Consider the following 22,644-nt stretch of genomic DNA (forward strand, 5'->3'; position numbering starts at 1 on the left):
AGGCTTAAATATTTTTTTATTATCACAACCGACATTTTTTTCCTTCTTTTTTTGTGAAAAATAACATGTATACAAAAAAGCAATAGACTTCAAAGCATAGCACCACAGTTAATTGTAGACTATATTTCAGAGTTTGATATCAGTTACAATTTCCCAATTTTAGGTTTTTCTAGCTGGAGACTGAAAGAGATATTAATTTAATGATTCAGCATTCATATTCATTTGTTAAATCCTATCTTCTCTGTATAACTCCACCATTACCTTTGATCTTTCCATCCCTCTCTTTAAGGGTGTTTAGGCTGTGACCATTCTAAATTTTTCATATTGGAAAGGTCTGTCACTAATATGGGGTAGGGAAATGAGTTAGCTGATGTTCTGAAGAGGCTGGGCCCTCTGGATTTCAGGACTTATCTGGACAAGGGATCCATCTGGAGTTGTAGGTTTCTGGACAGTTACATTAGTGCATGGAACCCTTGTGGAATCTTATATATTGCCCTAGGTGTTCTTTAGGATTGGCTGGAATGGTCCTGGTTGGGGGTTGGCAGGTTATGATAGGTAACAATAGCTAACTGAAGCTTCCATAAGAGCAACCTCCAGAGTAGCCTCTCAACTCTATTTGAACGCTCTCTGCCACTAATACTTTATTAGCTATACTTCTTTTCCTCCTTTTGGTCAGGATGGAATTGTTGATTGCACAGTGCCAGGCCGGATTCATCCCTGGGAGTCATCTCCCACGTTGCCAGGGAGACTTTCACTCCTGGATGTCATGTCCCATATTGGGGGGAGGGCAATGATTTCACTTGCAAAGTTGAGCTTAGAGTGAGTGAGGCCACATCAGAACAACAAAAGAGGTCCTCCAGAAGTAACTCTTAGACATGCCTATAGGTAGTGTAAGCTCTGCTACCTACATAAGCTTCACAAGAGTAAGCCTCAGGATCGAGGGCATTTGCCCACACACACTTTGAGGTGAGCAAAAAGTTAAAATAAAATTTAACCATGAGGGAAATCATGCTCATCTAGGCTGGTCAGTGTGGTAACCAGATCAGTGCCAAGTTCTGGAAGGTCATCAGCAATGAATGCAGCATTGACCCTACGGGCACTTAGTATAGGAACAGCGACCTACAGTTGGATTGCATCTCCTCAGTGTACTACAATGAAGCCACAAGTGGCAAAATGTTCCTCGTGCTGTCTTGGTAGATCTAGAACCTGGGACTATGCACTTTGTTCGCTTAGGTCCTTTTGGCCAGATCTTCAGACCAGACAACTTTGTTGTTGGTCATTCTAGGGCAGGCAACAGTTGGGCCAAGGGCCACTATACAGAGGAGGCCAAGCTGGTTGACTCAGTCCTGGACATGGTGTATAAGAAGGCCAAGAACTGTGACTGCCTGCAAGGCTTCCAGCTGACCTACTCACTGGGCGGGAGCACAGGTCTGGAATGGGCACCTTGCTCATCAGCAAGATCGTGAGGAGTATCCTGACCACATCACAAACACCTTCGGTGTGATTCCCTCACCCAAAGTGTCTGACACTGTGGTTGAGCCCTGCAGTGCCACTCTCGGTCCATCAGTTGGTACAGAACACAGATGAGACCTACTGCATTGACAATGAAGCCCTCTAGGACATCTGCTTCTGCACCCTCAATTTGACCACACCAACCTACGGAGACCTGAACCACCTCATTTCAGCCACCATGAGTGGTGTCACCACTTGCCTCCACTTCCCTGGCCAGCTCAGTGCTGACCTTGATAGGCTGGCAGTTAACATGGTGCCCTTTCCACATCTTCATTTTTTCATGCCTGGCGTCACCCCTCTTACCAGCCACGGTGGCCAACAATACTGGGCCCTCACGGTGCCTGAACTCACCCAACAGATCTTTGATGCCAAGAACATGATGGCTGCCTTTGACCTCTGCCATGGCCAGTACCTCACCTTGGCTGCTGTCTTCCATGGGCAAATGTCCATGAAAGAAGTGGACAAGCAGATGCTCAATGTGCAGAGCAAGAATAGCTGCTACTTTGTGGAATGGATCCCCAACAACGTCAAGATGGCCATCTGTGATAGCCCATGGGTGGCCTCAAGATGGCGGTCATTTTCATTGGCAATAGCGCTGCCATCCAGGAGCTCTTCAAGCGCATCTCAGAGCAGTTCACTGCCATGTTCTACCAAAAGGCCATCCTCCACTGGTACATGGGTGAAGGCATAGAAGAGATGAGTTCCTGAGGCTGAGAGCAACATGAACGGTACCAGCAGTACCAAGATGCCACTGCAGAAGGGGAGGAAGATTTCAGTGAAGAGTCTGAAGAAGAGGCATAAGGCAGAACCCCATCACCTCAGGCTTCTTAGTTTCCTCAGCCTTCTTCCCCTTCTGTCCCTTTCCTCTCCCTCAGAATATGCATTTTCTGCCTGTTCTCCGCACCCCCCCGCCCCCTTTTGCAGGGGGCTGGTTCTTGAACAGTGCTTGGAATATAGTAGGCACTCAATAAATAATTTACTGTTTGTTGAATGTCTCATCTCTCTTTCCACTCTGGGAAACCTACATTTCTGCCATCCTGGTATTTCTTTCTGGTACCCACTCCTCCCATCTGTCTGGTTAATAATCCTCCCTCTGCTCTTAAAGCATTTCTCCAAAATGCTGGATCTCATGCAGATCCCATTTAGAATAAGGAAAAGGGGTGGGATTTTACATTCTAGAGCAATTTTGAGGAGGGGAATCCAGGTTCTTTAATGATTATGTCATGATTTCCAGGTCTCAGCTGCAGGGAAGCTGTTATAGTGTTATCCCCACTTTCAGTTTCCTTCCAAGCTCTGTCCTAAGCTCTCAATTCCCTTAGAAAAGGTCTGCCCTACTCTGTCAGTGGGATCCTTCCCTCCCTCCCTCCCTCACATTGGATTCCTTCCTATACCTGGTCCACCAAAAGGGAAGAGATTAACCTTGACCTAAACCTCCAGAATGCTCATCCCCATTATCCCCACATTCTCTTACCCCAAAGAAGGAATTGCAGCCCAGACATGGAAAAGCGCTTGCTACTCCTTAAGTGTTTGAATAATTTTCCAGAAGAGGAAATAGGTACCCTCCATCTTTTTGTGACATCACTTTTGCTACTGCCTTCCCCCTCCCTGCCCATCCTTAGTTTTCTTCATATTCTACACTTCAAATTTCTTTTTTGTGTTGAAATTGCTGCCTTTTTTTCATATTGAAAAGATGGCATTGCCTCAAGAGCCAAAAATAAACAGGAATTGAGGAAAAAAAAGAACTAATGAGGTCAGAAAAAAATGAAAGTAGTAGCTGGAGTGGGATGTGAGGTCAACAGATACTAGAAAATGTTTGTATTCAGGTCAAGATGATTCAGACTGAGAGAAAAATCAATGATGCAGGAGAGAGAGGCAGATAGTTACAATAAGCATCCTTGAGAAGGGAGGGAATCCCAAAGCACAAGTGGAAGGTTTGTCAGTTTTAGATGAGAACAGGAAGGAACACTTTGCCCATAGCAATAGACCAAAAGGCAGAGAATTTGAGAACAGATACGGCGAGGCTTGGAGATTTTCTGGTGGCAAATGTGAGGATGTTCCTGTCAGTTGGCTTCTGTTTTCTCAGTGAAGTATGAGATATGGCCATGAGCTGAAAGTGAGAGTTGAGATAGGAGGAGTAATAGATTGGAGGAAAAAGAAGAACGCTTATCTTGAAGAGCAGGAAAACCACGCTGAGTAGTATAGGATTTCCAGGAAGAGCTGAGTACCAGGTTGAAATTTAGGTTTTAAGTATAAGGTGAGATCACCCAGCATTGTTGATTGTTTTTCTCCACCACTGTTCAGCCATTTGTGTGCAGAAGTGAAAGAGATTGCAATATGAAAATTATGAAAGTGTCCAAGTGTTTTTAAAACTTACTAAATGGGAATTCTGGGAATAAATAAAACAAACGAGCCCAGAAAGTTGAAATTTAATTTTATATTTGACTAAACACCACTAAAGTGTAGTTATCTGTTAAACAGAGAATAAACAAATTTACTTCTTCCAGATTTTATAACAGAAAAATAGATGGAAAGTATTAAAGAAGGTTAAGCAGGATTTGAAGGTCGATCCCTACATGTTTTAAGTCACAAACATCTGAGGAGAGTACGTCATCCCCCATTTTACGCCAGGCAGGAAACTGAGGAATGGAAAGTTTAGATAACTTGCCCAGGTCACACAGCTAATAAGTGGTGGAACTAGATTAAAATCAGGAGGTTGACTACCAAGCATACAATCTTAGGTAGTAAATTGCCTCACAATCAAATGTATGGCTTTCAAATCAAGGCGGAAATAAAAAAAAAATTTTTAAACTCAGTCTATTCAAGAGAAAACAGGGTAAAAAGCAATAGAGACCTACATAGACATTGGATATATGAATCTGAGGGCTGGGCGCGGGAGAAGCATTCGTGAACTGAAAAGCAGGTATTATTTAAAGAAACTGGTGTAGATGATGTGATGTGGGGAGAGTGAACATAGAAGAAGGCCTGACCTGAACCCTGGGTCACCCCAATATTTAAGGGTCCAGTAGTAGAGGAATAGCCCAAAAATGAGTGTGCGAAGGGGACAAAAGGAAATCTGGGAGACTGTGCTGTAATGGGAGCTAAGAAAGAGAGAGATGTCAAGAAGGAAGAATGCTGTGTATGTAACTATTATCTTAAGAAATGTAGAAACCCAATGAGGAAAACTTTTAAGGACACAAAAATAGACTTCAACAAATGAAATGACATCCCCAGTTGTAGGCTAGAAAAGCTCAATATCATATATAAATTTAATAAATTCAATGTGTATGTGAACCCAATAAAAATACTGACATTTTTTTGTTTGTCTGCTTGATTTTTTCCTGAAACTATACAGATTGATTCTAAAGTTTATATGAAAAGATAAACATGCAGGAATAGCTAGGAAGGCCTTATAAAAAAAAAAAAAGAAAGAGGAGACACTAGCAAATATTAAAATATACTTCTAGCTTCTCTAAAACCGTGCGGCACTGATGCACAGAAGAGCACACAGAGCAGTGAAACAGACCAGGAATTCCAGAAATAAACTAAAGTACATATTAAAATTTAATATGTGATAAAGGTGGCATCTTGTGTCACAGGGAAAGATGAATGTTTTAATAAATAGTGTTGGAACAACTGAACAGCTATTTGTCAAAAAAAAAATTGGATTCATACCTCACCCCATACACCAAAATCCAAATGGATCAGAGATCTAAATGTAAAAAATGAAAAAGATAAGTACTAGACGAAAACACAGGTGAATTACTCTGTAACTAGACTGCGAGGAAAGTCTTTCTCCCTGTCACTTAAAACTCAGGTGCAATATAGGAAAAGGTTGGTTTGACTGTATTAAACAACTTTGCATGATAAAACGAAACCAAGAAAACCCCACCCACTGTGGTAGAGAGCCTCCCAGGGGTGCCCCAGTGATTTCCACCACCACCCCCTTCCTGGTATTCACACCCTGTATAAATAATCCCTTCGCGTGGGGGCTGGACCTAGTGATTTGCTTCTAACAAACAGAATATGGCAAAAGTGATAGGATGTCACTTTTGATATTAGGCTGCAAAAGACTGTGCCTCTGTGATTCTTATCTTGCTCATTCTTAAGCCTCTTGTCCTCTCGCTTGCTCTCGTGAAGCGAGCTGGCATGTCATGCGCTGCCGCGTGAGGGGTCCACGGGGCTGCTTGTCGGGGGAAGCCCAATTTCTGTGTATCAATCTTATACGTAGCAACGCTCCTTAATTTTCTTTTAGTCATAGTAGTTTGAGGATCTGCTTGCTTTGCTCTGAAGAGGAGCACACTACTCATAAGTATGTCAGTTTTGTTCTTTCCCTCATCATTTACCTATTTATTTATTTCTTGTCCTCACTCTGCTGGCTAGACTTCTAGAACAGTATTGAGTAGAACCCGTGATGGTGACAGCCTTGTCTTGATTCTGTCTATAAAGAGAATACTTCTAAGGTTGCCTCTTTAACAATGATGTTTGCTGTCAATTTTTATGACATTAAGGAAGTACCTTTCTATTCCTAGTTTACAGTCATTATCATGAGTGGGTGTCTCATTTTATTGAAGGCTTTTTCTGCATCTTTTATTAGGCTAATGGAATTCACTTTTACTACTTCGCTGAGAAAGTTTTGGCTTGTTAGTGTTGTTGTTTTATGGAACATCTTGGATTTTGTTGAACAGTTTTCTGGATCTACTGAGATGACCATATGGGTTTTCTCCCTTGATTTCTGCACTGTTCTTTCCTTCCCCAGGTACAAGATGATCTCTGAATTCACCTGGCCCAATCACGATCTCCCTTCAGACAAAGAGGCTGTCACGAAGCTGATCGAACATTGTGGATTTCAGGATGATGTAGCTTATGGGAAGACCAAAATTTTCATTCGAAACCCCCAAACATTGTTTACCTTGGAAGAATGCCGTGCCCGGATGCTCATAAGGATTATCCTCTTTCTACAAAAGGTAACTATATTTTATGTACAAAGATAAGGTCATGCTTTTCTGTTTTAAAAAAAATTGAATGCTTTCTTTTATTTGAGAAATATTAATGGACGTGGCTTTTTTTTTTTGATCCATGCATATCTTAGAATGTTTTCTGTTGCTTTCAACACATGAAAAACGTACTGGGGCTGCCTGACTTCAAAATTATTTTATCCTCAAAACTAACACTGAAGACATTGCTCTTTTGTCTTCTGGTATTTCAAGTTGAAAAGATATCTGAGCCAGCCTAATTTTTGTCTCTTGTGGTCAGCTGTGTGTTTTCCCCTCAGCTTAAATGCTTAAAGGATTTTTTGTTTATCTTGTAATTTAAAAATTTTTCCAAATATTTGGATCCGCCTCCCTCGTCCATCATTACCACCGCCACTTGATCTCAGGTGTGGAATGTTGACTGAGTGCTCATTAGTTCATGGAACATATCTTCATTGATCTGTGCAAGGCTCCTCTCATTTCATTCACTCATTCATGTATTTCTTTTTTTCTCTCATACCTTCCGTAAGAGCCATTTAGTGTAAATAAATAATATATGTATATAAAAAGTATGTAACTCAGTGTTCTAGTTTGCTAGCTGCTGGAATGCAATATACCAGAAACAGAATGGCTTTTAAAAGGAGAATTTAATAAGTTGCTAGTTTACAGTTCTAAGGCCAAGAAAATGTCTCAGTTAAAACAGGTCTATAGAAATGTCCAATCTAAGGCATCCAGGGAAAGATACCTTGGTTCAAGAAGGCCAATGAAGTTCAGGGTTTCTCTCTCAAGTGGAAGGGCACGTGGCGAACACAGAATTTCTCTCTCATCTGGAAAGACACATGGTGAACGTGGTCAGGGTTCCTCTCTCATCTGGAAGGACGCATGGCGAACATGGTGTCATCTGCTAGGTTCTTCTCTCCTGGCTTCCGGTTTCATGAAGCTTCCTGGGGGAGGCATTTACCTTCATCTCCAAAGATCGCTGGCTCGTGGACTCTCTACTTCATGGTGCTGCAGCATTCTCTGCTCTCTCTAAATCTCTTTCATTCTCCAAAATGTTTCCTCTTTTATAGGATTCCAGAAACTTATCAAGATCCACCCAAATGGGTGGAGACATGTCGTCACCTAATGCAGCTTAACAACCACCCTTGATTAAATCACATCTCCAGGGAGATGATCTGATTACAGTTTCATACATACAGTATTGAATAGTGATTATTCTGCCTTTATGAAATGGGATTTAGATTGAAACATGGCTTTTGTAGGGGACATACATCCTTTCAAACCAGCACACTTGGTAAGAATGTCTTTTGGCTATATACCCAGGCAAAAAATTGCTGGGACTTATGGTATATATGTTACTTAATTGGTATAAGTACTTTCAGGTTCCTCTCTGGAATGACTCTGCAGGTTGAACCACTCCAGCTGAACATGAGAGTTACTGTGTGCCTGCATCCCCACCAGTAGTATCCAGCTACCTAAATTTTGCCAAATTAATCAGTGTACTGGTATCTTGTTGTTTTATTTTGTATTTCTCTGACTACCATTGAATTTGAGCATCTTGTTAGATTATAGATGGCTTTTTGGATTTTTCTATATATTGCCTGTTATACCCTTTGTTTTTCTACTGAAGTTGGTATCTTTTTCTTGATGATTAGCAAGAATTCCTTGAATATTTTAGACATAATATCTTATCAGCCTTAGATATTATGAACATATTTTTTTAATTCCAAAGTCATTCTAATTAACTGTGTCCACAATATCCTTAGTTGAACAGAACCTTTAATTTTGATATTGTCATATTCTGAGAGCTCTGTTATGTTCCCTTTTTCTATTTGCCTATTTTTTACATTAATGCCACATAATTTTTATTGTAGTATTTCTTACTATATGATAATATAAGTCTATCTTCTTTATTCTTCTTTGTTAAGGTTGGTTAACCTATACATAGACCTTTATTCTGCAATATACATTTTAATTACTTTTATTAAGTTCATTAAATTCAACAGTAATTTTGATTAAGATTGCATTGAATTAATAGATTATTTTGAGAGAATTAACATTTTTACAATTTTAAATCAATTATTAGGAGCATAGGGTAGTTTTTATTAAAATCATTTTCACTGATCTTTAGACTTAAAGTTTTCTTGGGAGAGGCTTTGTGAATTCTTGATTAATTCCTGGATATTTTATTGTTGTTGCTGTGAATTTTTTTTTTTTTTTTTTTTTTTTTTTTTTTTTAAAGGAAAGACAGAGAGAAGGAAGGAAGGATAGAAGGAAGGAAGGAAGGAAGAAAGGGAAACATTTTTAAACATTTTCTTGTTTTATTGTATTCTGTTTCTCCGTTTTTGTTACATGGGCTGGGGCCGGGAATCGAACCGAGGTCCTCCGGCATAGCAGGCAAGCACTTTGCCCGCTGAGCCACCGCGGCCCGCCCTGCTGTGAATTTTTATTACTTTTCTACATGGTGGTGTTCAGAAAGAAAAATAATACTGACTTTTGCCTTATCTGTATGTGGAAGGAAACTTTTCTTGATTCATATTTATTGATGCTATTAGTTTATTTGAATAAATGATTATATCACGTGCAACTAATGGAAGTTTTTCTTTCCTATTGCAAAGATGTTTCTAAGTACAAGGCTCTTTTCATTTATTTTTCTTGGAACTCAGAAAAACTTTGGATTGAAATATGAAATTCTGTCTCATCTTTAAAAAGTTTCCTTACATTGAGTGTTTATTAATTGCTTTTGTTCAGTTCTGTTTTCTTTCTCAAGAATGCTTGTAAATTTGTATGTTGGATCTTTGTTTCCTCTCTGCCATAGTTAATCATTTTAATTTATTTGTCTTTCTTTGTCTTCAGGTTCCTTTCCCTGGATGTTTGGTACTTATCTGTGGTTTTATTTTATTCCTTTTTCAGAATTTAGCCTAGAACCAAGGTGACCATACCTCTCAGTTGCTTGGCACAATCCTGGTTTATGAATGTTGCCTGGTATAATTATTAGTAGTACCCCCTTTCACTCTCAAAAATAAGTTATATAGTCACCTTACCCTGTGTTCACTTTCTGTCCACTTTGTGGCTGGTAGAATCCTCTTCTGAAATCCGCAGCGGCAATTTGATGTTCACTCTTTCACAATTTTCGGTGTCCAACAAACTTTAGTCTGTTATAACTGCTATCCAGCCCCCATGGGTCAGCTCAGACATAAAATATTATAACTCCAGGTATATACAGTTTATCGGGCTTTTCCTTACTTTAGTCCCCACTAACAGCATTTTTCTTCTAGAAATGCAATGTGCCATTATCAGTCTCCATTGCTTTTCTGATGAGAAATCACGAATCTCTACCTAGAAAAGAGAGATTGTAAAAGAGAAGGGATGGCTGCTTTAAAAAAACATCACCCATCCAGTGGAGGGAAAGCTGTCCAGTCCTCTCTGATACAAAGCTGCTATTCTTAACCATTAGGTAGTGGGGTAGGGAATAAGGGTCTCCCTCCCTATTTCTCAGGCAGGCATACCTAGGGTATGACCAATGTGTGATATCCTGGTAATGCTTTTTAGGCCAGTTCCATATAGAATTAATGCAAGTTTCTCTCAGCTGGGAGAGAATAGGAATAGGTCATTAGTCGCCTACTTTCAAGGTGATGTGTGTTTTCACTTTGTCTGTGTACTTATAAGAATTTTGTAAGAAGTTGAGAGAGGCACCATCAGGAGCTGCTATTTTACACAAGAATTTCCAACAACTGATTTTTTTAATTTTTTTAAATAGAAATATTTATCTTTTCTGATTATATAAATGAAACACGTTTGTTGCAAAAGCAAATTAAAACCGTGCAAAAAAGTATAAGGGAAAATATGAAAATCACCTGAAATCCTACCTTTCAGAGGTAACAGCATTAACATTTTGGTGAGCATCATTTCTTATAAAATTGTTGGTTAAAAGATATGTACCATTAAAAGTTTTCTATGACCATTGTCAAATAGCCTCTAGAAAGATTGTAACAATTTATACTACTGCCAACTAGTGTGTGAAAGAGCTTATCTCCATGAAGCACTGAATGTTTTCATTCTTTTAAGCACTCTTTTGAGTGCTTTCTGAATGACCTAAAATTTTAATGTTTTGCCTGAGTGTCAAAATTGCATTTTTCAATCTGTTTAAATTTGTTAAGACTTGCTTTGTGACCCAGCATATGGTCTATCTTTGAGAATGATCCATGAGCACTTGAGAAAAAGGTGTATCCTGCTGTTGTGGGATGTAATGTCCTATAAATGTCTGTTAAGTCTAGCTCATTTATAGTAATATTCAGATTCTCTATTTCTTTATTGATCCTCTGTTTAGATGTTCTGTCCGTTGATGAGAGTGGTGAATTGAAGTCTCCAACTATTATGTTATATGTGTCTATTTCCCTTTTCAGTGTTTGCAGTGTATTCCTCACGTATTAAACACTGGTTGTAATATATCCATGTTCGCAACACTAAAGTAAAAGAAATGAGGCAGTGTAGCCAAGGTGATTTTTTAAAAGGTTACTCTTTTCTTCCTTTCATGGTGCCAATTGATTTGCTTACCCATGTACCCTCTACATTTGAATTTGTATGTGTTCTTTACATCACATTCAAATGAAAAATCACTAAATGGTACTTTCAGATGATGCTGGAAAAATTAGTTTTCAAAATTACAGTTTTTTAAGCCAGGAGGTGCTGAAAGATTAGTAAAGTATATGCCAGTTCAGCAGCAAATACTGTGGCTGAGTTGAAGCGTATAATAATTGTGTTGTGAAGTAAATTTGTTCAACTTGATTGTGTTGTTTTAGCTTTTTTCTTCTTCAACCTGAACCTTTCTGGTTTTAGATCTTATCATTCATCCTCTTTGTATCAATAATCATTAATTCCCGGATTAATCATTAATTCCCGGCAGATAGGACACTTATTTGTCACATGGTAGGGGAAATCCTGAAAGAAGACTTTAGGTTTTAGTTGACCAATTCTAAATGAAAATGTATTACAAATAATCAAGATCCTCTACTATTTTGTGCTCTTAGATCTAAAATATTTTGTTGTCTTAAAAGAGAGTGTGGAAATCCTCAAAAAAAAATTTTCTTATTTTTCATGTACATATGTGGCTTTAAAATTTATGTTCTCATTCTAGGAAATAGTAAGGAATAGGAGGAAAATTGTCTTATAGGATGATATTAAGAATCGACCCTCAAAAAAATGGAAAAGTACTGGAGAAATGTATCTTTTGTCTGGCCATTAACAGCGAATTTTGGATGGGTTGCTGGCTTTGAAGAATGGATTTCTTGACGCACTTATAAGACAAATTTGTGAATTGACTTTATTTGTGGGGCGGGGGGTGGATTAGCCCTTGCTTAAAGCACATCTATAATTTGTTATAAACAGAGACCTAATTGGTCAACATATCATGTATTTGGACCATCCAGTCATATCGCTTTGATTCTAGTTCTAGGGATGGAATTTTCCTTTCTGTTGTGCCACGATATATTTAAGTAGTCAAGGCCTGTTCTAGTTTGCTAGCTGCCGGAATGCAATACACCAGAGACAGACTGGCTTTTAATAAAAGGGGATTTATTTTTGTTGGTTTTTCAGAGGAAAGGCAGCTAACTTTCCACTGAGGTTCTTTCTTACATGGAAGGCACAGGATGGTCTCTGCCGGTCTTCTCTCCAGGCCCCTGGGTTCCAACCACTTTCCCCGGGGTGACTTCTTTCTGCATCTCCAAGGGCCTGGGCTGAGCTGCGAGTGCTGAGATGAGGAATGCCGAGCTGCTTAAACTATGCTACATTGCATTCTCTCATTTAAGCACAAGCCAATTAAGTCAAACGTCACTCATTGCAGCAGACACGCCTCCTAGCTGACTGCAGATGTAATTAGCAACAGATGAGATTCACCTACCATTGGCTCATGTCCACAGCAACAGAACTAGGTGCCTTCACCTGGCCAAGTTGACAACTGAATATAACTACCACAAGGCCCTTCCTGTGACATACTGGGAACTGCTAAACATTGAAATTTTTTATTGAAATAGTAATATCTTAAGACTCTAATCGTTTTCCTCCAAGTAATTTGTGGGTACTTTGGGATCACAGTTATAGAAACAGATTCCTAAGCATAGCTCATGATTTCCATGGCAGCAAGAGCTGTAAACTCTTTGAAATTTTAAATCAAGCCAGGCCCTAACCCGCTCCAAGCTTCATGCCATAAGTTTTCCAGCTTGTGGACCAGGCTGTGGTACTGACTGTTTATTTCAATCCTAAATATGGCTCACAGAACCTATGCTATGGTGAGAGCTCTGGGATTCACAGTCAAGCTTAAATCTAAAGTCAGTTGGCAGTCTTCCACTGTAGTTACATGAAACTACGGACCTGTTTATAAAGGAAGTAATAGAACCCTCACGTTATAAATGTCCAGATCCATTAGCCTCCTAGGATCATTTGACTCCTAGAATTTTATTTTTGTTTGTCCTCCAGCTTCCTGCTTAAAGGATGGTAGTGGCGTGATTGATGGTCATAGCAAAGTTAGTGCAATTCTAAAAGCAGGTGGAGTACGGGGAGTGAGTGATGAAAAAAGTCTGTGGAGGACGTTTGGAAGAGAAAACAAAGTGTGGTAGAAGGAGAAGGGAAAAGATTTCAAGCTAGTGAAACACAATATATTCAAGATGTAAACTAAAATTATATGTAATTGTCGTTTCTAATTTGATGTGAAGTTCAAGATGGAATTGTAGAGTAGTTAAGGATCTTTTCTTTTTTAATTCGAAATGATGGTGATTTGGCATTCCACTGGGAAACTGATGCTATGAGATTATACAAAAATAGGGCTACTTGATTTTTTTCAATAAACCAGTTATTTTAAGCACCCGTGTGTGATATGTTATAAAGGAAATAATAGGCCCACATAAGATCTAACATCCTTTTTTGTGATGGCTCATGGGAGAATTTCTTTATGTTTTTATGCCAAGAATAGCTGTGCTCCTCTTGAGCCACCTGCCCTCAAACTGGGGGTCGTATAGTTGTGGGGAGGTTGTCCCACTGCTGCAAAGCCTCACTGGGAAATTCCCTCAAGTGGCACTGTTGGGCATCCTTGAGTTGTTCCTGAATTTAATGGGAATGCTTCCAGTGATGTCTGTTTCAGCTTGATACTGGCTGAGAGAGATATATTTTAGCATGTTAAAAAAAGTATCTGTCTAATCCAATTGCAGCAAGAGTACTTTAAAAATCAAAAATAGATCTTGAATTGTACTGAATTACTTCTTAGCAGATTTGCAGACGCTCATGTCATTGTTTTCCTTCTTGTGTTGACAATATGGAGAATTCTATCAATTTAATATCAATATTGTGTTTGCTTCAGCAAAATAATGTGGAAGCTTTTCCTTTTTCTATACTTCGGAACAGTCTAAGTGTCACTGGAGTTGATCTGATCAGGTTGAATTACCCTGTGAAGCCACCTGGAGGGGGGCATTGATCTGTTGGAGCATAATCCTTCAACAACTTTCTCAAATTCTTTATGATAATTGGTCTGTTTTTGTTTTCTGTCTTTCTAGGATCATTGTTGTTAATTTGTATTTTCCTAGAAAATAGTCCAGGTTCTCAAATTTCATTGAATAGAGTTGAACAAAGAAATTTAAATTCTTTTCATTTCCTTTGTCTCTACAGTGATTCCCTCTTATTTTGTGTATTTGATTTGTGCTCACTTTTTTCTTTATTAAGTTTAGTTAATGTGTATTTTATTTTTTCTCAAAGAACTAGCTCTCTGATTTATTTACTCACTGTACCATTTTCTTGTTTCTTATTTATTAATTTTGCTTATCTTCATCAATTTCTTCTCTTTTTTCTTGAATATAAAGAGCAGAAGCAAACAGATTATCTTTCTCCAGCTTCTGAAGTGGGTGCTTCATCCATTTTCTTCCTTTACATTTATTAGTAGTGGTCTAAGGAATTTGTTCTGAGAACTGATTTTGTTGTATCTGTAGGATCAGATACATTATCATTTATTTTAACTTTAGGTTTCCTCTTTCCCTAAAAGCTGTTTAATTAAAAAAAAAATCTCTAGGTGATAAAAATTTTGTGGTTATGTTTCACCTTATTTTCTAGTTTTCTTATTTTTTAGTTTTGTTGTATTATGAGTCCCTGAATGCCAGTTGAACTATTTATACTTTCTGGAATTTTTTGAGATTTACTTTGGGACCCATATAAGGTCAGTTTTATGACTCTTACTTCAAAGAAGATGTATTTTCTGTTTATTTTTGTATTATTGAAAATTTCAAATATTCACAAAAGTAGGAAGAATAAGATAATAAAGCCCCATGTTCCCATTACCCAGCTTCAACATTTATCAGCATTTTTCATTTTTATTTTATCTACTCCTCAATTCATGCTTTTGTGTGTTTGCCCTGTTTTGGTTTGGTTGGAGATTTTTTTAAAGGAAATCCCAGGTGTCTTATTATTTCACTCCTAAATACCAATAATATCTCTACATAAAAAGACTCTACAGATGAGGACTTCAGTGTACTATTATCATGCCATATAAAATTAATAATATTTCCCTTACATTATCTGATACATAGTCTGTGTTCATTGTTCACCAGTTGACTAAAACACGTCTTTTTACAGATGATTAGGGGTAAAATTAATCATCTGTGTTGCTGAGGAACAGTTGAGAATGGAATACACTGGTCTTCATCAAAGTGCAGTCTAAACACCAAGGTTTCCTGGAAGTCTGTCAAATATCTCTCAGCCAGTTTGGGGTTTAACTGTAATTTCAGAGATTTGATGCAAGATGAATTATGATTTTGAGTGACATATCCTTTCATTATTTTTTTTTGCTTCTACATTTTAAAAATTTTTATTGATATATGTTATATATTCATATACCATGTAATGATCCAAGTGTTCAATCAGTGATTCACAATATCATCATGGAGCTGTGCATTTGTCACAATTGACTTTTTTTTTCTTTTTTGTGAAAAATAACATATATACCAAAAAGTAATAAATTTCAAAGCACATAGCAGCAGTTAGTTGTAAAACAGATTTCAGAGTTTGATATGAGTTACAGTTCCAGAATTTTAGGTTTTTTTACTTTTCTCACTGCTCTAAGATACTGGAAACTAAAAGAAATATCAATATAATGATTCAGCACCCATACTTATTTGTTAAACCCTGCCTTCTCTATATAACTCCACCATCACCTTTGATCTTTCTCCCACTCTTTAGGGGTATTTGGGCTATGCCCATTCTAACTTTTTCATGTTGGAAGGGGCTGTTGAAAATATGGGATAGGGGATGGAACTAGCTGATGTTCTGGCGAGGCTGGCCCCTCTGCATTTTAGGATTTATCTGGTCCAGGGACCCATCTGGAGGTTGTAGGTTTCCTGAAAGTTACCCAAATGCATGGAAGTTTTGTAGAATCTTATATGATGCCCTAGGTGTTCTTTAGGATTGACCAGAATGGTTGTGGTTAGGAGTTGGCACGTTATGATAGGTAGCAAGTGTCTAACTGAAGTTTGTCTAAGAATGACCTCCAGATAGCTTCTTGACTCTATTTGAACCCTCTCAGCCACTGATACCTTATTTGTTACACTTCTTTTCCCCCTTTTGGTCAGGATGACACTGTTGATCCAGCAGTGTCAGGGCCAGGTTCATCCCTGATTCTTTCATTCTTAATGTATATTTTTAAAGGTGGCTCATGCATCACCAGAAATGCCTTGATTGGTTTGTCCTAGTTAATAATTTAATTTTATTTGTATGTTCTTGTGTATATTCGTTAAATTCACATTTTACATTCTTATCATGTGGTTTATATTATACCCCCAATAAGAATAAGGATCTTGTGAAGGATTAAAAGTGACTCATTAAAGCATAACCATCTAATGAAAACAGTGAATTCTGAAAATTAGAATCATGTCATAACAGTTAATTGTAAGTATTCTCAAAAGTGAATATAGACCTGAGTATAATAATTTTTTAATCGGCAAAAAAAAAAAAAGATGTGAATAGGATCATTACCTGAAAATTGGATTTTATTGACCTAGTAATTCATTTGTTCCTATTCCCTAAAGTACAGTTTGTTATGAAATTTTGCCAAGTAGTGTCACAAAGCCATGGACCCTTTCATATTACTTTCAAACAAAGCCCACCAACTTCTTTGTGAAACCAATCAACTGTTTTATTTCTCAGGTTAAAAGCAAGGTAATTTTTTTCTCATATAAAATCTATTACTTTTGCCCTTAAAGGAAACAAAAAATACAAGTAACAAATATAGTCACTAATATTTATTAAATGATGGTAGGCACTGTTCTAGGGACTTTACAGATATTAACCGAGTCTTTTCAGACAGCCCTGGATGAGTGTCTGTTACTATTTTCAGTTGATAGATAAGGGAACTAGCACCACTGCCTGTTAAGTAACCTGCTGGAGGTCACACTGATGTGAGTGCAGGCACTGCGATTGGAACCAGGAAGTGTGGCCTCTGCCCACGTCCTTCCATCTGCTCCACACTTAAACCCCAGTGGCAGCATCCAGAATGTATTCCTCATAGAAAACCAAGTGTGACTCACGTTACTTTAGAAAAATTGGTAAAACCAGCCACAAAGGCAATGATGGCATCATACTCAAAGAAAGCAGCATGAGGTCTGGCAAAAGTTCTTTATTAAATGACCTTGGTAGACATCTAGCAATATCCAAATCATTTATATATACTGAGAATGTAAACTGTTGAGGGTACAAACTAAGATATGTATTTTATTATCATTGGAAGAAAACACTGATGTTTAAAAGTATGAATCTTAATTCTCTTAATGTATGTACAGTAATGAAAAGTAGTCAATGACTTTTTTACTGAGACTCTGTACTTCAGAAAATGAAATTGTTTTGGTAAAGGTGGCTTTGGGGCCACGAGCAGGTTGGGAAAGATGCATTTGGAACTACCAACAAAGCATATGCTGTCTGTACAGGAAGGGAGGCATTGCTGGGCAAGAAGAGAGGTTTCCCCAGCACCAGTCCTTTCATTGCCTTAGTCACAGGGAATGTCTATAGCCAAAAATAAGCTTCTTGATCTTGACTGAGTGTTGGGGGAAAAAAAAAGAGAGAGAAAATTGTGCCTTGGATCAAAAGCTGGCAACTGGGTACTTGTCTTTTCAGTTTGCTTTGAGAAGAAACAGGTAGCAGGTGTCCTTTCAGCACTGTGGTGTGTGGCTGTGTGGGAGAAGGGAGCTCATCTGCACCTTTAAATAAGTAATCATAGATTTATTCGTTCTTTACTGAACAGGAACACAAAGGAGGGTAAGACAAGGGTCCGGCCAGAAGAAACTGACGACCCAGTTAGGAGGAGCTGTGTTAGCGGCTGAGCACAGACCAGCAAGGCGGAGGGGCTGCGGTGCTTGGGGTGGGCCCTGCCTACCAGCCAAGCTCGGGGAAGGGGAAGGTCTTGGGGAAGAAGAACTGATGCCACAGGCGTGAGAACGGCATTTACAGGGAAGGCAGATACTAGTCCGTATCTCATAAGCCATTTATGCAGGTCAAGTTCATTAGAGGTAGACCACTGACACCATCGTGGGCTGACTGTCACCAAAGTTAGTGGATAAATAAACTTCCTATGGCAAGTACAGTGAACAAATAGTTCTCTACACAAAAAAAAAAATCAATGTTACAGGAACGTTCTTTGCCCTTCTTAGCAAATAGCCATTTGTACAATTGTAAGCAAACATACATAGCAGCAGTGCAACTTATGATGACAGAATTAAATTTAGACTTAACTTGAATTTTATACGGATATATAAATATTTACTAACCTTTTCCTTATCTGTCTAAAAAGATGTAAGGGCTAGCTTAGGACTCGTCATTGCAAAGCACCTATAGGAAAAAACTCCCATTTTTTCAAGAGCCCTCAAAATAGCTGCTAGTTGAGGCTGGTAGCCTCTGATTTAATTATATTTTTTAGACCAAGGCTTATAATATTCTCTTTCCATACAGTATTGTACATAGTCTCCTGCAACTTGATTTTTCCACTCAGCATTGTTTTTGAAATTTCACTAGGTCCGTACTGTAGCTCATTTATTTTTATTGCTTTATGCTATTTTATTAAATTTATTTCTTTTCCTGATAAATCATATAGTTTTTCAATTTTTTGTCATACTAATTAATGTTGTAGTGAACATTTTCATTTATGTCTCATTGCCTACAGGTGAATAAATCTCTGTTGGGCAATTGTTCTCACATTTTGAAGACCCCAAAGAGCTTACCTTAGATAATTCCAGAGACTACAATACTACAAGCACATATTCCTTTAGCTGTCAGAGTGATGATATTATCACATGTGATATAGCCTCTTGGAAAATCTGCTGTAAATTCATGAGAGAATGAGAATTAAAAAGTCAAATAACTTTATGGAATTAGTTTTGATCTGATGGACTCCCTGAGAAGGTTTCTGCAATGGTCAGGGTTCCCTAAACCATGCTTTGAGAACTCATGCTCTAGGGTATATGCCCCACAGTGCAAATGGTAGGTTGTAGAGTCTATATATTTTCATCTTTACTAAAGATTGCCAGATTGCTTTCCAAAATAATTGTACCAATGTACACTTATTCAGAAATGTGTAAGAGTTTTTTCACTCCACATCGTTACCAACAGTTTGGTGTTGTTGATTCCTTAGTATGTCATTTTCTTTCTCGCAAGCTTAATCATACATAGAAGTATTTGTTACATTTTTCAGCAGCAGATACATCAGATTGCCCTGCCACATTCCTACTATAATCGGTGGAAGTGTCATTGAAAGGTTTGAGAGAAGTGATATGGTCAGTTTATGATTTTTAAATATAACAGTGTGGAAAAGAAACTAGTCAACAAAGCTGGAGGCAGAATGATCAATGAAGAACCTGTTGCTGTCATCTCGGGGATAGCTAACAAGGGCCTGGATCATGGCAGTCGTAGTTGAGATAAAGAGTTGGGGAGAACCATGAGAAATATTTAGGCAGTAAAATTAGCAGACCATGATAGTTGTTTGGATGGGAGACTGACAAAAGGCGGGAGTCGGTGATTTCCAGGTTTCAGTGTAGGTTCCTGTATCAGCTGGTACACCAGCAACGGAGAGGGTGCAGGAGCATGTTTGGAGGAAATCAGTAATGTCGGACATGGTGTGTTTAACATGGCCAGCAGACAGTAGGATACATGAGTTAAGGAAGCAAAAGAAATAGCAAATTTCAAATAAGGAATTTTCAACAGTATTAAATGTAGTAGAAACATCCAACAAAATAACTGTAAAGTGCCCACTTAATTTGGCAAATATGTAGTCATTGGTTTATTAATAACCAGCATAATATTAAAGTTGTTCAGGATAAGAGAGTATAGAAAGGGAAGAAAACCAAACCAAATAACAAAATCCATCAACAGGAAAGTATTTGGAACATTTATCGGTAAATCATGGTAAAAGAAAATAAATATAAGGAAAGGATATGTGTTCTTAATGAAGAAACCAAGGAGTGTTTATCTTATTAGAGCATTTAGTAAGTGTTGATTACTGAAAATTGGAGTTTTACCCATACTGCATTACTAAGCACTGCTATTAGAGTAACATTACTGTACAAGGCATTGCTTTTACTATGTTAAGGAAATTTTCTGTTGATTTATAATTTGAGCCAATAGCTAATGCTGTTCAGAATTTACATACTGATTTGTGCAAAGCTCTTTTAGAACAATAAAAATGCTTCAGCAAAAATTTAGCATTGGAAAGACAGAACATACTCCCCTCCCCCCACCCCACCCATTCTCCACACCCATAGGCCTTCCCTTTTCCTCCTCCCAACTAGTTCGGAAATAAAAAAAGATAAAAGCATATTTGGAAAATAATGGCAACATGTCAAAAATAATCTGTTTCCTATTTATCTCCTCTCAGATACTGCCAATAAGAAACCACTGCCACCCCTTCCCCAGCCCACTCCCCCGTAAATTGAAAGCAGATGATTTGCTCTCCTGAAAGAGCAGCAAATCCGTTGCCCTGGTGATATCTCATTACTAAGGCAACCAATTTGGTGCATCAGTGTGAATCCCAATTTTGAAAATGTAATTATGCCAAGATATGGTCATGTGCTTGAGATTTGCTTAAAAAGAAATCTGCTCTCCTTTGGAAGGAAAACATTTCCTATGTTAGATGAACGAAAGCAGAAATTTTTGCTTTTATTCTTTGCTAGCTTATATACACCTTTTATTTGAGCTTTCCACTATGCTTAATAAATAGCTCGTATTGGTTTCTCCCTCACCACTTCTTTTTTTCTTCTACTTGAGATGCTCCCTTTCCAAGGCACTTCTCTCTTGAGACCTGTCACTCATAACCCAGCAGCCATTGTCTCCATGACAACAGTTTCTGGTCCCTATAGGTGGTGTTAGGGAAAAAAGGGAAGAAAACTCCCATGGCTGCATTTTTATTTCACATTTCTTTTTTAATTGCTGGAAGCTCAAGAGATTGACTCTTTGTAAGGAATTAATTAGTGAAGGGAAGTGATTCAGTGAATAGATGTTTACATTAAATTATAAGACATCTGAACAATTCAGTGATGATTGCTATACCAGACCCAAATGAAAGATTTTCTAAATGGGATATGCACAAAAAAGCTTATCTAGAAGGAAACTGTATTATACAAGTAGCTAAAAATGTGCAGTCAAGCCAAACAAAATATCGTTGAATAACTGCTGAGCATTGAATTTTTTTCCTACCCTACAAAAATTGTTTAAAAATTTAAAAAGACATAATTTGAGTGCAGAGTATATTTATTTTAATTACCAACCTTATTACATAGTATTTATTAAATAATGAAATCCATGTAAGTATCCCATTTGCTGTACCTGCCAGGAAGCTAAGATTTATACACAGATCCAAGAACCAGCCTTAGTTTGGGATTTTGAATGCATCTCTCTTCCCACCTACACCCTTTCCCCTTTTGCCTGGTTCACCTTTTATCCTGACTTTGGTGATTCAGTTGTAAGTTCCCTCTGATTCTTTTGGAAAAAAAAACTGAATAACAAATATTAAAAGCAGCAATGAAGACATTTTATTATAATGGTCATTCACTCCTTAGTGACAATGCTGATGTTCAGTGTAAACTATCACCTCGCAAAGATAATTTTACAGCTGACTCTCTATAAAGGAAAGGCTTTTTTAAAAGTACAAATTTTGCCACATGTTTCACTAAGATTGGAAACGCTGTGATTGACAAAAACAGGTTGAAAATATGCCCTGTTTACCAAATTATGTGTATAATGGAATGTATTTATATGACTTAAGTGTGAGGACTACAGTGTTGAGATTGATTTTATTCTCTTTTTTACTATAACAGCTAAGAGATCTAAGTGTTCATAAATTGCTCATATTCATTATCCTATTCTTTGATCACATTCTGCTTGGACTGGCAAGTTTTGCTAACAAAAATACATAGTTTATGAAATACCCAAGGTGTTCTTGGAAGTATATCATTATGTCCTGCAGATACTTATAGCATTCAGTTTCTCTTAGTGGAAAGACTATAGTGGCTTTATGTTCTTTTTTTTATTATTTTAGCAAGTGTAGAATATGAATAGCTTTTACATCTAAGAGATACTTCTAAAGAAATGCGATAAATACCTCATTAGAATATTGAGCAAAAATATGAACAATCATTCCATGATAAAAGGAAAATGGCCAGCAACTGTATTTTCAACTATCAAATATTTAATTTTGTTGTTTTCTTTTTTATCACGCATAATAGTGTTGAAGATATGAATACTACTGGCAAAAGAGTAAATTAGTAAAAACTTTCTGGAGGCAGTCTGGTAATGTTTCAGCAGTCTAAATGTTGGGTTTGCCTCTAGTCCAGCAATTATACTTCTGAAAATTTAGACTAAGAAAATACATCAATATTTATATAAAAATGTAGGGTGGTGTGATGGCGGCTAAGTGGCAGAATTCTCGCCTGCCATACCGGAGACCCAGGTACAATTCCCGTCCGATTCCTGGTGCCTGCCCATGCAAAAACAAAAAAACAAACAAAAAAACCCCAAATATACTTGTTGATATTTTCTTTGCAACATTGCTCATGAAGGTGGAAAATAATGGGGAATCTTGAATGTCATGAGACTTGTTATATAAATTATGATACATCCATGCAATGGAAAAGTATGCAGCCATTAATGA

The 22,644-nt window shown here is 37.7% G+C and overlaps 1 protein-coding gene and 1 pseudogene across 3 annotated transcripts in view; both read left to right on the forward strand.

The window, feature by feature from the left end:
• MYO1D (myosin ID) overlaps positions 1–22,644 on the forward strand; it is a 389,795-nt gene that overhangs the window by 153,885 nt on the left and 213,266 nt on the right. For all 3 annotated transcript variants that reach the window (XM_077165206.1, XM_077165205.1, XM_077165207.1), the window contains exon 16: positions 6,269–6,476. In XM_077165206.1, coding sequence (XP_077021321.1) covers positions 6,269–6,476 — 208 coding nt within the window. The remainder of the gene's footprint in view (positions 1–6,268; positions 6,477–22,644) is intronic.
• Positions 997–2,702, forward strand: LOC143687841 (tubulin beta chain pseudogene; annotated as a pseudogene).

Source organism: Tamandua tetradactyla, chromosome 6 (assembly GCF_023851605.1).
Source record: "Tamandua tetradactyla isolate mTamTet1 chromosome 6, mTamTet1.pri, whole genome shotgun sequence".
NCBI classification, from domain to species: domain Eukaryota; kingdom Metazoa; phylum Chordata; class Mammalia; order Pilosa; family Myrmecophagidae; genus Tamandua; species Tamandua tetradactyla.